The sequence below is a fragment of the Poromitra crassiceps genome, assembly GCF_964638095.1.
Source record: "Poromitra crassiceps genome assembly, chromosome: 2".
NCBI lineage: Eukaryota > Metazoa > Chordata > Actinopteri > Beryciformes > Melamphaidae > Poromitra > Poromitra crassiceps.
The window spans coordinates 22699173-22712227 of NC_139624.1; the positions used below are offsets into that span (position 1 = coordinate 22699173).

Below are 13055 nucleotides of genomic sequence, written 5' to 3' on the forward strand. Positions count from 1 at the left end.
TATTCAAGTGAAAATGCAGTGATGTTATATTGATCTCAGTAGGGAAATTCTCGTTTCACCGGCCCCCCTCCCTCCCCAGCGAGTTCAGATTGGTTTCAGCTGGAAGGGCCATCTGAGTCTGTGCCCACTCCACCTCCTCCATCTGAGTCTGTGTCCTGCTCCACCTCCTCCATCTGAGTCTGTGTCCTGCTCCACCTCCTCCATCTGAGTCTGTGTCCTGCTCCACCTCCTCCATCTGAGTCTGTGTCCTGCTCCACCTCCTCCATCTGAGTCTGTGTCCTGCTCCACCTCCTCCATCTGAGTCTGTGCCCGCTCCACCTCCTCCATCTGAGTCTGTGTCCTGCTCCACCTCCTCCATCTGAGTCTGTGTCCTGCTCCACCTCCTCCATCTGAGTCTGTGCCCGCTCCACCTCCTCCATCTGAGTCTGTGTCCTGCTCCACCTCCTCCATCTGAGTCTGTGTCCTGCTCCACCTCCTCCATCTGAGTCTGTGCCCGCTCCACCTCCTCCATCTGAGTCTGTGTCCTGCTCCACCTCCTCCATCTGAGTCTGTGCCCGCTCCACCTCCTCCATCTGAGTCTGTGTCCTGCTCCACCTCCTCCATCTGAGTCTGTGTCCTGCTCCACCTCCTCTATCTGAGTCTGTGTCCTGCTCCACCTCCTCCATCTGAGTCTGTGTCCTGCTCCACCTCCTCCATCTGAGTCTGTGTCCTGCTCCACCTCCTCCATCTGAGTCTGTGTCCTGCTCCACCTCCTCCATCTGAGTCTGTGTCCTGCTCCACCTCCTCCATCTGAGTCTGTGTCCTGCTCCACCTCCTCCAACTGAGTCTGTGTCCTGCTCCACCTCCTCCATCTGAGTCTGTGCCCGCTCCACCTCCTCCATCTGAGTCTGTGTCCTGCTCCACCTCCTCCATCTGAGTCTGTACCCTGCTCCACCTCCTCCATCTGAGTCTGTGTCCCGCTCCACCTCCTCCATCTGAGTCTGTGTCCCGCTCCACCTCCTCCATCTGAGTCTGTGTCCCGCTCCACCTCCTCCACCTGAGTCTGTGTCCCGCTCCACCTCCTCCATCTGAGTCTGTGTCCTGCTCCATCTCCTCCATCTGAGTCTGTACCCTGCTCCACCTCCTCCATCTGAGTCTGTACTCCGCTCCACCTCCTCCATCTGAGTCTGTGCCCGCTCCACCTCCTCCATCTGAGTCTGTGTCCGCTCCACCTCCTCCATCTGAGTCTGTGCCCGCTCCACCTCCTCCATCTGAGTCTGTGTCCTGCTCCACCTCCTTCATCTGAGTCTGTGTCCTGCTCCACCTCCTCCATCTGAGTCTGTGTCCTGCTCCACCTCCTCCATCTGAGTCTGTGTCCTGCTCCACCTCCTCCATCTGAGTCTGTGTCCTGCTCCACCTCCTCCATCTGAGTCTGTGTCCTGCTCCACCTCCTCCATCTGAGTCTGTGTCATGCTCCACCTCCTCCATCTGAGTCTGTGTCCTGCTCCACCTCCTCCATCTGAGTCTGTGTCCTGCTCCACCTCCTCCATCTGAGTCTGTGTCCTGCTCCACCTCCTCCATCTGAGTCTGTGTCCTGCTCCACCTCCTCCATCTGAGTCTGTGTCCTGCTCCACCTCCTCCATCTGAGTCTGTGTCCTGCTCCACCTCCTCCATCTGAGTCTGTGCCCGCTCCACCTCCTCCATCTGAGTCTGTGTCCTGCTCCACCTCCTCCAACTGAGTCTGTGTCCTGCTCCACCTCCTCCATCTGAGTCTGTGCCCACTCCACCTCCTCCATAATGCGATTCCATCGAGGACAGTGGCTCCTTCATGGATCAGTTGAAGATGCATTATAAGGAGCGATGCTGTGGCCACTCTTCTTTTACTGCCTATTTTAGGAGGCTGTTAGCCCTGCTCCTGTTGCTGATGCCATCGAGTGGCTTGCTGAGCTGGATGTATCCCTCCCTGACATTGTCTGCACTAAAAAACACTTATGGGGGTATAGCAGAGAGTCACCCTCTCTTCCTAACCAATATGTCATTATTTTCACATTGCCAATCAAAGTCTGGTTTGGTTTGTATGCATGTAGGCAGGCATTCTCTTATGCATTTCTGTCTGTGTGTGTTCTTTGATATTTAATCATACTCATAATGACGGGGCATGCTCACTGTCACTGTTTGATAGCTTCTGAATACCCAAGACTGGCTTACATCACTGATCTGACATGGTGGATCTGATGAGTTATTGTTCCTCAGGCACATGTCAAATAGAAAGTCACAGACATCCATTCAAATGACAGCTTGTCATTTTTTTGGCCCACCAACAATGCATTTTTCTTCCATGATTCACAAAATCTGTTACTTTGAAGGCCAATGTTAGCTAGTGAAGTAACCGTGAATGTATCTACTAATTCTACTAATAAGAATGAGAATAGTCCATGTGTGTGTGTGTGTGTGTGTGTGTGTGTGTGTGTGTGTGTGTGTGTGTGTGTGTGTGTGTGTGTGTGTGTGTGTGTGTGTGTGTGTGTGTGAGCAGAATTTTGTCCCACCACAGCTATGCTGTTTTACGTGCGATCGGGCTGTGGCTTTCAGGAAGTGTAAAGAGCACCCGTGAGGGTAACCTGACAGAGCTGGGGTTTTTTAATTAGGTGATTGCCCTAATTACCTAATGATGTGATGTCACTCAAGCAATGATGTCATCAGTGATGTCATCCTTCTTGGCTGAGCAGGGTCCAACTCCCACGGGTCGAGAATGTGATGTCGAATTCAATAAACCTGTAATATTGTTACATTATGTTTTATAATGTTATTGATATATTCTATTTTGTTGCTTTTGCTCATTGTCTTGTTGTATTTTCCTCTACTACCTTTTTCGGTAACACTTCATAATACTGTAACACAAAAAATGGGTAGTTACTGAGGAACGAGTAAGGAACGAACCATTAGTTCATGAATAGTTAATGATTAGTTAATGAGTAGTTGATAGGTAGTTCCTTAATGGTAGTTACTTAAGAACTGACCATTAGTTACCATGTTAACGAACCAGTAAGTAATGATTACTTCCCTAAAAAACATTTCTTTTCATTTGTTTTCATTCACTAGTTCATTAATAGTTAATCGGTAGTTCCTTAAAGATCCTTAATGGTAGTTACTTAAGAACTGACCATTAGTTCCCATGGTAGTTACTTAAGAACTGACCATTAGTTACCATGTTAACGAACCAGTAAGTAATGATTACTTCGTAAATATTTCACTAGTTCATGAACAGGTAGTTCCTTAAGAACTGACTATTACTTACCATGTTAGTGCATCATTACTTCCTGCTTACTTTACCATTAGTTCCCATGTTTGTGCCCCCTCAAGTAAAGCAGTACATCTTACCGAGTTGTTAGTAAGGAATACACCATTACTTCCTGCTTACTTTACCATTACTTAACATGTGTGTGACCCCTCAAGTAAAGCAGTACATTTTACTGAGTTGTTACTAAGGAATACACCATTACTTCCTGCTTACTTTACCATTACTTAACATGTTTGTGCCCCCTCAAGTAAAGCAGTACATCTTACTGAGTTGTTACTAAGGAATACACCATTACTTCCTGCTTACTTTACCATTACTTGAGGGGGCACAAACATGTGTGTGTGTGTGTGTGTGTGTGTGTGTGTGTGTGTACACGTAAATATACACACCGCACGCACGCACGCACGCACGCACGCACGCACGCGCACGCACACACACACACACACACACACACACACACACACACACACACACACACACACACACACACACACACACACACACACACTATTCTACAGGTGTATTTTTGTATTACCAATTTCATATTTTATTTGCATTATGTTCATGTTATTTCCTTTACCCTGCTGAGCCCTATGACATTTTCTGCTGCAAAGACCCAATTTCCCCACAGAGATCATCAATACAATTTCATCTTATCTTATCTTATCTTATCTTACCTGCCCTCACCTGTGACCTTACCTCATCTCAAGTTTTCAAGTCTGAGCAAGGATGCTTTGATACACAGAACAAATGAACAGAGTCTGGGTGTTCGTCTGCAAGTGAAACGTTAAGCACTCTGCAAGCTGTCTCAACTGTCTCAACTGTAAACTGTCTGCTCTATTTCTCTGCTTGGAACTTTCTTTATCCCTTTTCCTCAATCAACGAGCATAATTACAGTCATGTCACTGCTTGCTTTCACATAAAGGACTTTCCAACAGTTATCTTCCATAAATGTTGCTCACAGCTGAAAGCAAAGGTCATCTTCACAAGGATTGTTTGACATTTTGGTAACATTCCATTTGGATAGTCCACCTACAGAGAGTCTCCACAGTATTGTAACATTTTAACAGCTTATTATTTGACATTCAACAATTCAACTGTTTCACTTTCTCTAGAGATGTTACTTTAGGACACATTCATTTGGGCACATTATTATTGGCCACAGAAGGTGAAAACAACACTATACAAGGGATCAGCCGATCAGCAGCGGCTTCAAATACCTCCGGGTGGAAACAGGGGTTACGCGCAGAGTGAGGAGCGGAAGTTGCCTCCATGACAGTCTCACCGCATCTATAACATTTTTATTTTAGAGCCACAATATTGTTATTAATATCAACAACTAGCCAACAGATATCAAAGCTTCTGGGCTTTATGGAAAGAGCGTGACTCGAACTGACCGTTATATCAAACTGGTCATTCAGTGGCGTTTTATTGCCAGACAACTAACGTTAGCTCACATCTAACAGGTATAGCCAACAGCTATGTTCCAGGTCCCAGCGCCTAGTGCGGGTGCATGTATTTACATAGGGGGGAGGCGCATGTACAGGGGGGTGGATTTGCATCTAACACCCCACAGCGCCACCCGGAAGTCAGGTGTTTGTTGTCGTTGTGACGTCATGCTGATTCCTCGTATTGTTGATAGCGTGTTCCTTTTACGTTCTACTAGTTCAGACCTTGAGTCTCCATGGTGCAGCTAAACAAAGAGCTTTAGTATCAAACTACTGTAACTTTCAACATAACATTCAGCAGAGAATTTAGACCCCAACATGATCAGATTCTTCCTGTCTGCATCATCATCACTCCTATGTCTCCTTCTTCAATCGTTATCGCGCTTTTCAACTTCATCTTTCCACACCTCTCTTTTCCACACCTCCATCTATCAACCATTTCCACTTTCTGAACAGGTCCTCCCCCCATGTTTCACATCTGCACTATTCATCTTCCCTCCCCTACTCTTGAGACACAATCTCTCTTCATCCCTGCTGGCTAAATGATGGAGAATGCCTTAAACTGACTGTAATCTCTCCTCTTTCCTGTCACTGTCACTGATATGACTGTGTTCACTGTCACTGATATGACTGTTCAATGTCACTGATATGACTGTTCACTGTCACTGATATGACTGTTCAATGTCACTGATATGACTGTTCACTGTCACTGATATGACTGTTCAATGTCACTGATATGACTGTTCAATGTCACTGATATGACTGTTCACTGTCACTGATATGACTGTTCAATGTCACTGATATGACTGTTCACTGTCACTGATATGACTGTTCAATGTCACTGATATGACTGTTCACTGTCACTGATATGACTGTTCAATGTCACTGATATGACTGTTCACTGTCACTGATATGACTGTTCAATGTCACTGATATGACTGTTCACTGTCACTGATATGACTGTTCACTGTCACTGATATGACTGTTCACTGTCACTGATATGACTGTTCAATGTCACTGATATGACTGTTCACTGTCACTGATATGACTGTTCACTGTCACTGATATGACTGTTCAATGTCACTGATATGACTGTTCAATGTCACTGATATGACTGTTCACTGTCACTGATATGACTGTTCAATGTCACTGATATGACTGTTCACTGTCACTGATATGACTGTTCACTGTCACTGATATGACTGTTCACTGTCACTGATATGACTGTTCAATGTCACTGATATGACTGTTCACTGTCACTGATATGACTGTTCACTGTCACTGATATGACTGTTCACTGTCACTGATATGACTGTTCAATGTCACTGATATGACTGTTCACTGTCACTGATATGACTGTTCACTGTCACTGATATGACTGTTCAATGTCACTGATATGACTGTTCAATGTCACTGATATGACTGTTCACTGTCACTGATATGACTGTTCAATGTCACTGATATGACTGTTCACTGTCACTGATATGACTGTTCACTGTCACTGATATGACTGTTCACTGTCACTGATATGACTGTTCACTGTCACTGATATGACTGTTCAATGTCACTGATATGACTGTTCACTGTCACTGATATGACTGTTCACTGTCACTGATATGACTGTTCAATGTCACTGATATGACTGTTCACTGTCACTGATATGACTGTTCACTGTCACTGATATGACTGTTCAATGTCACTGATATGACTGTTCAATGTCACTGATATGACTGTTCAATGTCACTGATATGACTGTTCAATGTCACTGATATGACTGTTCACTGTCACTGATATGACTGTTCAATGTCACTGATATGACTGTTCAATGTCACTGATATGACTGTTCACTGTCACTGATATGACTGTTCAATGTCACTGATATGACTGTTCACTGTCACTGATATGACTGTTCACTGTCACTGATATGACTGTTCACTGTCACTGATATGACTGTTCAATGTCACTGATATGACTGTTCACTGTCACTGATATGACTGTTCAATGTCACTGATATGACTGTTCAATGTCACTGATATGACTGTTCACTGTCACTGATATGACTGTTCAATGTCACTGATATGACTGTTCACTGTCACTGATATGACTGTTCACTGTCACTGATATGACTGTTCACTGTCACTGATATGACTGTTCAATGTCACTGATATGACTGTTCACTGTCACTGATATGACTGTTCAATGTCACTGATATGACTGTTCAATGTCACTGATATGACTGTGTTCACTGTCACTGATATGACTGTGTTCACTGTCACTGATATGACTGTTCACTGTCACTGATATGACTGTTCACTGTCACTGATATGACTGTTCACTGTCACTGATATGACTGTGTTCACTGTCACTGATATGACTGTTCACTGTCACTGATATGACTGTTCACTGTCACTGATATGACTGTTCACTGTCACTGATATGACTGTTCACTGTCACTGATATGACTGATCACTGTCACTGATATGACTGATCACTGTCACTGATATGACTGTTCACTGTCACTGATATGACTGTTCACTGTCACTGATATGACTGTTCACTGTCACTGATATGACTGATCACTGTCACTGATATGACTGTTCACTGTCACTGATATGACTGTTCAATGTCACTGATATGACTGTTCAATGTCACTGATATGACTGTTCACTGTCACTGATATGACTGTTCACTGTCACTGATATGACTGTTCACTGTCACTGATATGACTGTTCACTGTCACTGATATGACTGTTCAATGTCACTGATATGACTGTTCAATGTCACTGATATGACTGTTCACTGTCACTGATATGACTGTTCAATGTCACTGATATGACTGTTCACTGTCACTGATATGACTGTTCACTGTCACTGATATGACTGTTCACTGTCACTGATATGACTGTTCAATGTCACTGATATGACTGTTCACTGTCACTGATATGACTGTTCACTGTCACTGATATGACTGTTCACTGTCACTGATATGACTGTTCAATGTCACTGATATGACTGTTCAATGTCACTGATATGACTGTTCACTGTCACTGATATGACTGTTCAATGTCACTGATATGACTGTTCACTGTCACTGATATGACTGTTCACTGTCACTGATATGACTGTTCACTGTCACTGATATGACTGTTCAATGTCACTGATATGACTGTTCAATGTCACTGATATGACTGTTCACTGTCACTGATATGACTGTTCAATGTCACTGATATGACTGTTCACTGTCACTGATATGACTGTTCACTGTCACTGATATGACTGTTCAATGTCACTGATATGACTGTTCAATGTCACTGATATGACTAGTGTTCACTGTCACTGATATGACTGTTCACTGTCACTGATATGACTGTTCACTGTCACTGATATGACTGTTCAATGTCACTGATATGACTGTTCAATGTCACTGATATGACTGTTCAATGTCACTGATATGACTAGTGTTCACTGTCACTGATATGACTGATCACTGTCACTGATCACTGTCACTGATATGACTGATGCAAGAAAATTCACAAAAGCACGCACATCCAAAACCCCCGATATATCATCGGTGCTGGACAGACGTACAGGTTAAAAATAGAAAAGTAGAGAGTAACCCTTAACTTGAGAGTCCATATGAGGACCGACATGACATTTTGTATTGCTTTGCCCAGTTTGTTGGGTTTGTTTTTGCCTCTTTTGGAAGCAGAGTGTCAGTGCGCAAAAGAGCATGCTACTGTCAATCATAATGAGTGTGTGCAGAGTCTATTCATAACACTTTACTTGAGGGTGCATTATTATGACGACTGACATGACACTGTCATAACCATGACATGACACCTGTCATGAACATGAAGAGGCGTTATGAATGTTTATGACTATTGTCATTAAGTGTCATTCTGTAAATTATGTCATTGTTAATGCAGTGTTGACATTGTTTGAGATGTCTTCGTTATGACAACTTGACATAACCAAGACAACTTAACCTGTCATAAACATGACGTAGCAGGCATTACGATGTCATTAAGTGCAATTACACTTTCAAATTATTATTAATAAGCACCCTGCGTGGCAGCTGGCCGCCTTCAGTGTGTGAATGGGTGAATGTAGGCACATTGTAAAGCGCTTTGGATAAAAGCACTGTATAAATCCATTTACCATTTACCATAATGGATTTAATTTATATAGCACACTTTAAAGTACAACAAAATCTCAAGGCGCTTCACAGAGTAAAACAATCATAGCAATAATAGCAACATAGTAAAAAACATAAAACAATAATATAAATAATATTCAGTCAATAATAACAACACAACATAGTAAAACTAGTCGAATTAAACATAAAAACAGGGAGTAATATGCACAAGTCATGTGAGGATTAAAAGGATGCATAGAATTAGTGACACATTTTTAAAGGGAGGTGACATAAGGACCTGTAAAACCAGGGCCCTAGGAGAAAGCACAGTGGAACAGATGGGTCTTAAGTTATGATTTAAAAACAGTAATCGTTTCTGGGAGCTGGTTCCACAGCCGTGGCCTCAGCGATGAAAAGGCACCGTCTCCCATGCTGGCCAGCTTTGTCCTCGGCACAGCAAGGAGATTTGAAGTGGCGGACCTGAGTGACCGGTGTGAGGATTGAGGGGTGAGGAGTTCTTGAAGGTACCCTTACAGAAAAAACACACGAGGTTCACATGTGTCCAACATGCTTCACCAAGTGTCCGCATGTGATGAACATGTGGACACGTGTTAAATTTCACATGTGAAAACATGTTGAACACATGTGAAACCCATGGGAGGCGTGTGGTTTTGGAACATTTTCACATGTGGAAAACATGCTATCACATAGTATAACATGTGATAACATGTTTTGCCACATGTTGTATAGCAACATGTTTTCCACATGTGGAAAACAACATTTACATGGGTTTCACATGTATTCACATAGGTTCACATGTAATCACATGGGAATTTACATGGGTTTCACACATTTCACATGTGAAAACGTTCCAAAACCACACGCTTTCCCATGTTTTCCCATGTGAAATTTAACATGTTTTCACATGTGAAATTGCACATGTGCGAAAGTTCATGAAGTTCATGTGGTTTTTCTGTAAGGGTAGGTTGGACCGGTACAGTTTATGGCCTTGAACACAAGGAGGAGTAGCTTGAAAGTGATCCATTTGTTTATTGGGAGCCAGTGGAGGGAGTGTAGGACTGGGGTTATGTGTTCTGATTTGTGAGTTTTGGTGAGAACCCGTGCAGCACTGTTTTGGACATACAGTAACCTCTGGACGGTTTTGGCTGGCAAATGAGTTTATAATAACGGGGTCATTAATAGTTTCCTTGGCCTCAACTACAGTGGTACAATTTGAACTTTTCATTAAGATGTCATTAAGTGTAATTACACTGCATTGGTTAATGTCAAGTTGTCATAACGAAGACATCTCAAACAATGTCAACATTGCATTAACAATGACATCATTTACCGAATGACACTTAATGACAATTATAGTCATAAACATTCATAACGCCTCTTCATGTTCATGACATGGTTATGACAGTGTCATGTCAGTCGTCATAATAATGCACCCTCAAGTAAAGTGTTACAAATAGACTCTGCACACACTCATATGATTGACAGTAGCATGCTCTTTTGCGCACACTGACACTCTGCTTCCAAAAGAGGCAAAAACAAACCCAACAAACTGGGCAAAGCAATACCAAATGAAAAGAAATGTTTTATTTTCAAGTGCACAACTCGTTGCTGACGCGCGTCACGAGGCGTGTTGTCAATATGAGCCCATCATCAAACAAACAGAGAACATAGTTGTTAGACTGCAGATGGGACAGGAAAATCCATCGTGGTCTGCTCTGGATTGATCATCTTGAAAATGACAAATTGATCTGGTTGCCAGACTAGAACCTGAGCACCATTAGTGTTGTTCTGTTGTAAAGCATGAGGAGTAAGTAGAGAGACAGCTTAACCTCTGAAAGCAAGGTACATGTCATGTATTAGCATGCGACACGCATTCTTTAGAGCAGATGAGAAAGCTGTGTGCGGGGGACATTTATTTTCAGAAGATCCAATAAAAAGACAGCTAGATCAACAAATCTGTCACTCAACTTGTGTGTGCGTGTGCGTGTGCGTGTGCGTGTGCGTGTGCGTGTGTGTGTGTGTGTGTGTGTGTGTGTGTGACGTGTGTGTGTGTGTGTGTGTGAATGTGTGGATGCATTTGTGTGTGTGTGTGTGTGTGTGTGTGTGTGTGTGTGTGTGTGAGTGTGTGAATGTGTGGATGCATTTGTGTGTGTGTGTGTGTGTGTGTGTGTGTGTGTGTGTGTGTGTGTGTGTGCGTGTGTGTGCGTGCGTGTGTATAAATCATCATCATTATTTATTCATCTGCCCTGTCTCAGATGACTGACTCAGCAAGGAGCATGCCTGACAGCTTCAAGCAGTTTCTCTCCTTCTTTCTGTAGAGACAGATGAGATCCAGGAGGACTTAGATCATTTTGTGTGCTCTCCTAATTGAATAACTCAGTACGATGATAAACAGTGACAGCAATGAAAATCCTTTCACCTGCTAAACAACCCACAGCGTTGTTCCGTCCTCCACTGGCTCCACATAGTGCTTTTTCATTTCATTATGTGTAGCAATGAGACTAATGTAGGCCTCCACGGATCTCTTCTAGACAGCCTGGATTCACTATATCAGCCATGTGTGAGTTTCTGCTCTCTCGATAGAATTAGTTCTGAAGTTAAAGATGCTCCCTTGGCAGGTGACAATGACAGCCTAACCAAAACCAGATGGTCGTAATAAAAGGTGGAGAGAGGCAGAGGCAGATGACGTCAATGAATAAGCGGGGGAGGGAGGAAGAGAGAGAGAGAGAGAGAGAGAGAGAGAGAGGTGCAGGGAGAAGAAAGGGCGGCACTACCAGTTGAGTATCCAGTCGCACAGGATTTTAATTAAAGGGGGACTTACCCCCCAGATATGTAACAAAACGGTGATTTGAAAAAACCTATGGGAAAAACCAAGAAATGACGTATCCTCTTGTCTATACTATAGTCTTTGGCTGTGCGCAGCTCAGGAATTTTTCTCCGGAAATCGACGCCAATACATTTTGCCCACCGCCTCGAAAATAATTTATATGAGAGCTGCAATATCTTCATAAATATCAACAACTAGCCAACGCTGGTGGCCTGTATGGAAACAGCGTTGCTCAAAATGGTTGAAAGTTATATCAATTTGGCCATTCAGTGGCGAACTAGAAATTTAATTATTTTTCTCCTATGTGTGTGTGTGGCGGCTTGTCTAACTACGTTAAAAGAGACTAGTGATGCGACACCGCAGCACAGCACAATAGTCAGGACAAATGCCCCGCTCTCACGCTCATGTAATCACAATGCGAGATTTCTCCGCGTCATTCCCTCGTCCAACTTGCCATATACCGCGCCATGAAATCCGTTTTTAATTTTCGTTTGGGGGCTTTTCGTGATTCTTGTTAAAAGTTACTGCACCTCTGATTTTTCCTCTCAGGGCGCAGCGCAGGGCAGAGCTGCAGAGCTCCCTCCTCCTCCTCCTCGGCTCAATCCATTCAGTCTGTCCAAACTTAATACCGATCTAATCTCAGTATGAGATGCAGGGAAATATATTATAGTAGCCGATGTGTTTAGAGCAGCTTTGTCACGTTGTCACGTCGTAGTATAGCGTTATATTTTACATGTGCGCTAAACTGCGATGAGATTTGTTTGCGGAAATGACGGCGGGGATGAAAGTCAATGCCGTCAGGGGAGGCTCAATTTGGTGCGGGGGCTCGGAGGCTGCTGCTGCAAACACACAATAACCCCTCCCTCCCTCCAATCGGCTTGGAGTTGTGAGGAGCTGGGAAAGGGTACAGGGGGAGTAGGGGAGTAACTATCTTGAAATCCCATAGTCTTTGGGGACAACGTGACGTCAGGTTGTACCCAATCTCCCATTCATTTGAGGGCAAAAAAAAGCAGTGTTCCACCCATAGAGGGCACTTATGCCAGTTACGCTGCTGAAAAATGATACAAATGGTAGAATGGCAACAGTTTGGTCTCAAATGTGGAAATTTTTACCAGAATTCTTCACACACCACCAAAGTCATATACAGTATATTGGTTAAAAGCTGAAAAAAAGTGTTTTGGGGGTAAGTTACACTTTAAATACGAACTGCATTAATAATCCTGCTGTCCAATCGGAGGAATTAATTACATTGTTTATTGTGGATCCCCATTAGTCGATGCACGAGCGACAGACTAGTCTTCCTGGGGTCCATTTTAAAATATTAATACAAAACCATCAAAGGTAAAC

At 43.5% G+C, this 13055-nt stretch overlaps 1 protein-coding gene across 1 annotated transcript in view; it reads right to left on the bottom strand.

Moving 5' to 3' along the window:
- The window catches only part of drd4-rs (dopamine receptor D4 related sequence), a gene marked incomplete at both ends in the record, with an annotated part of 64293 nt that extends 63012 nt beyond the window's left edge, over positions 1 to 1281 (bottom strand). The window contains one exon of the mRNA XM_083661548.1: positions 966 to 1281. Within this exon, the coding sequence (XP_083517674.1) occupies positions 966 to 1281 (316 nt within the window). The remainder of the gene's footprint in view (positions 1 to 965) is intronic.
- Positions 1282 to 13055: the final 11774 nt, after the last annotated feature.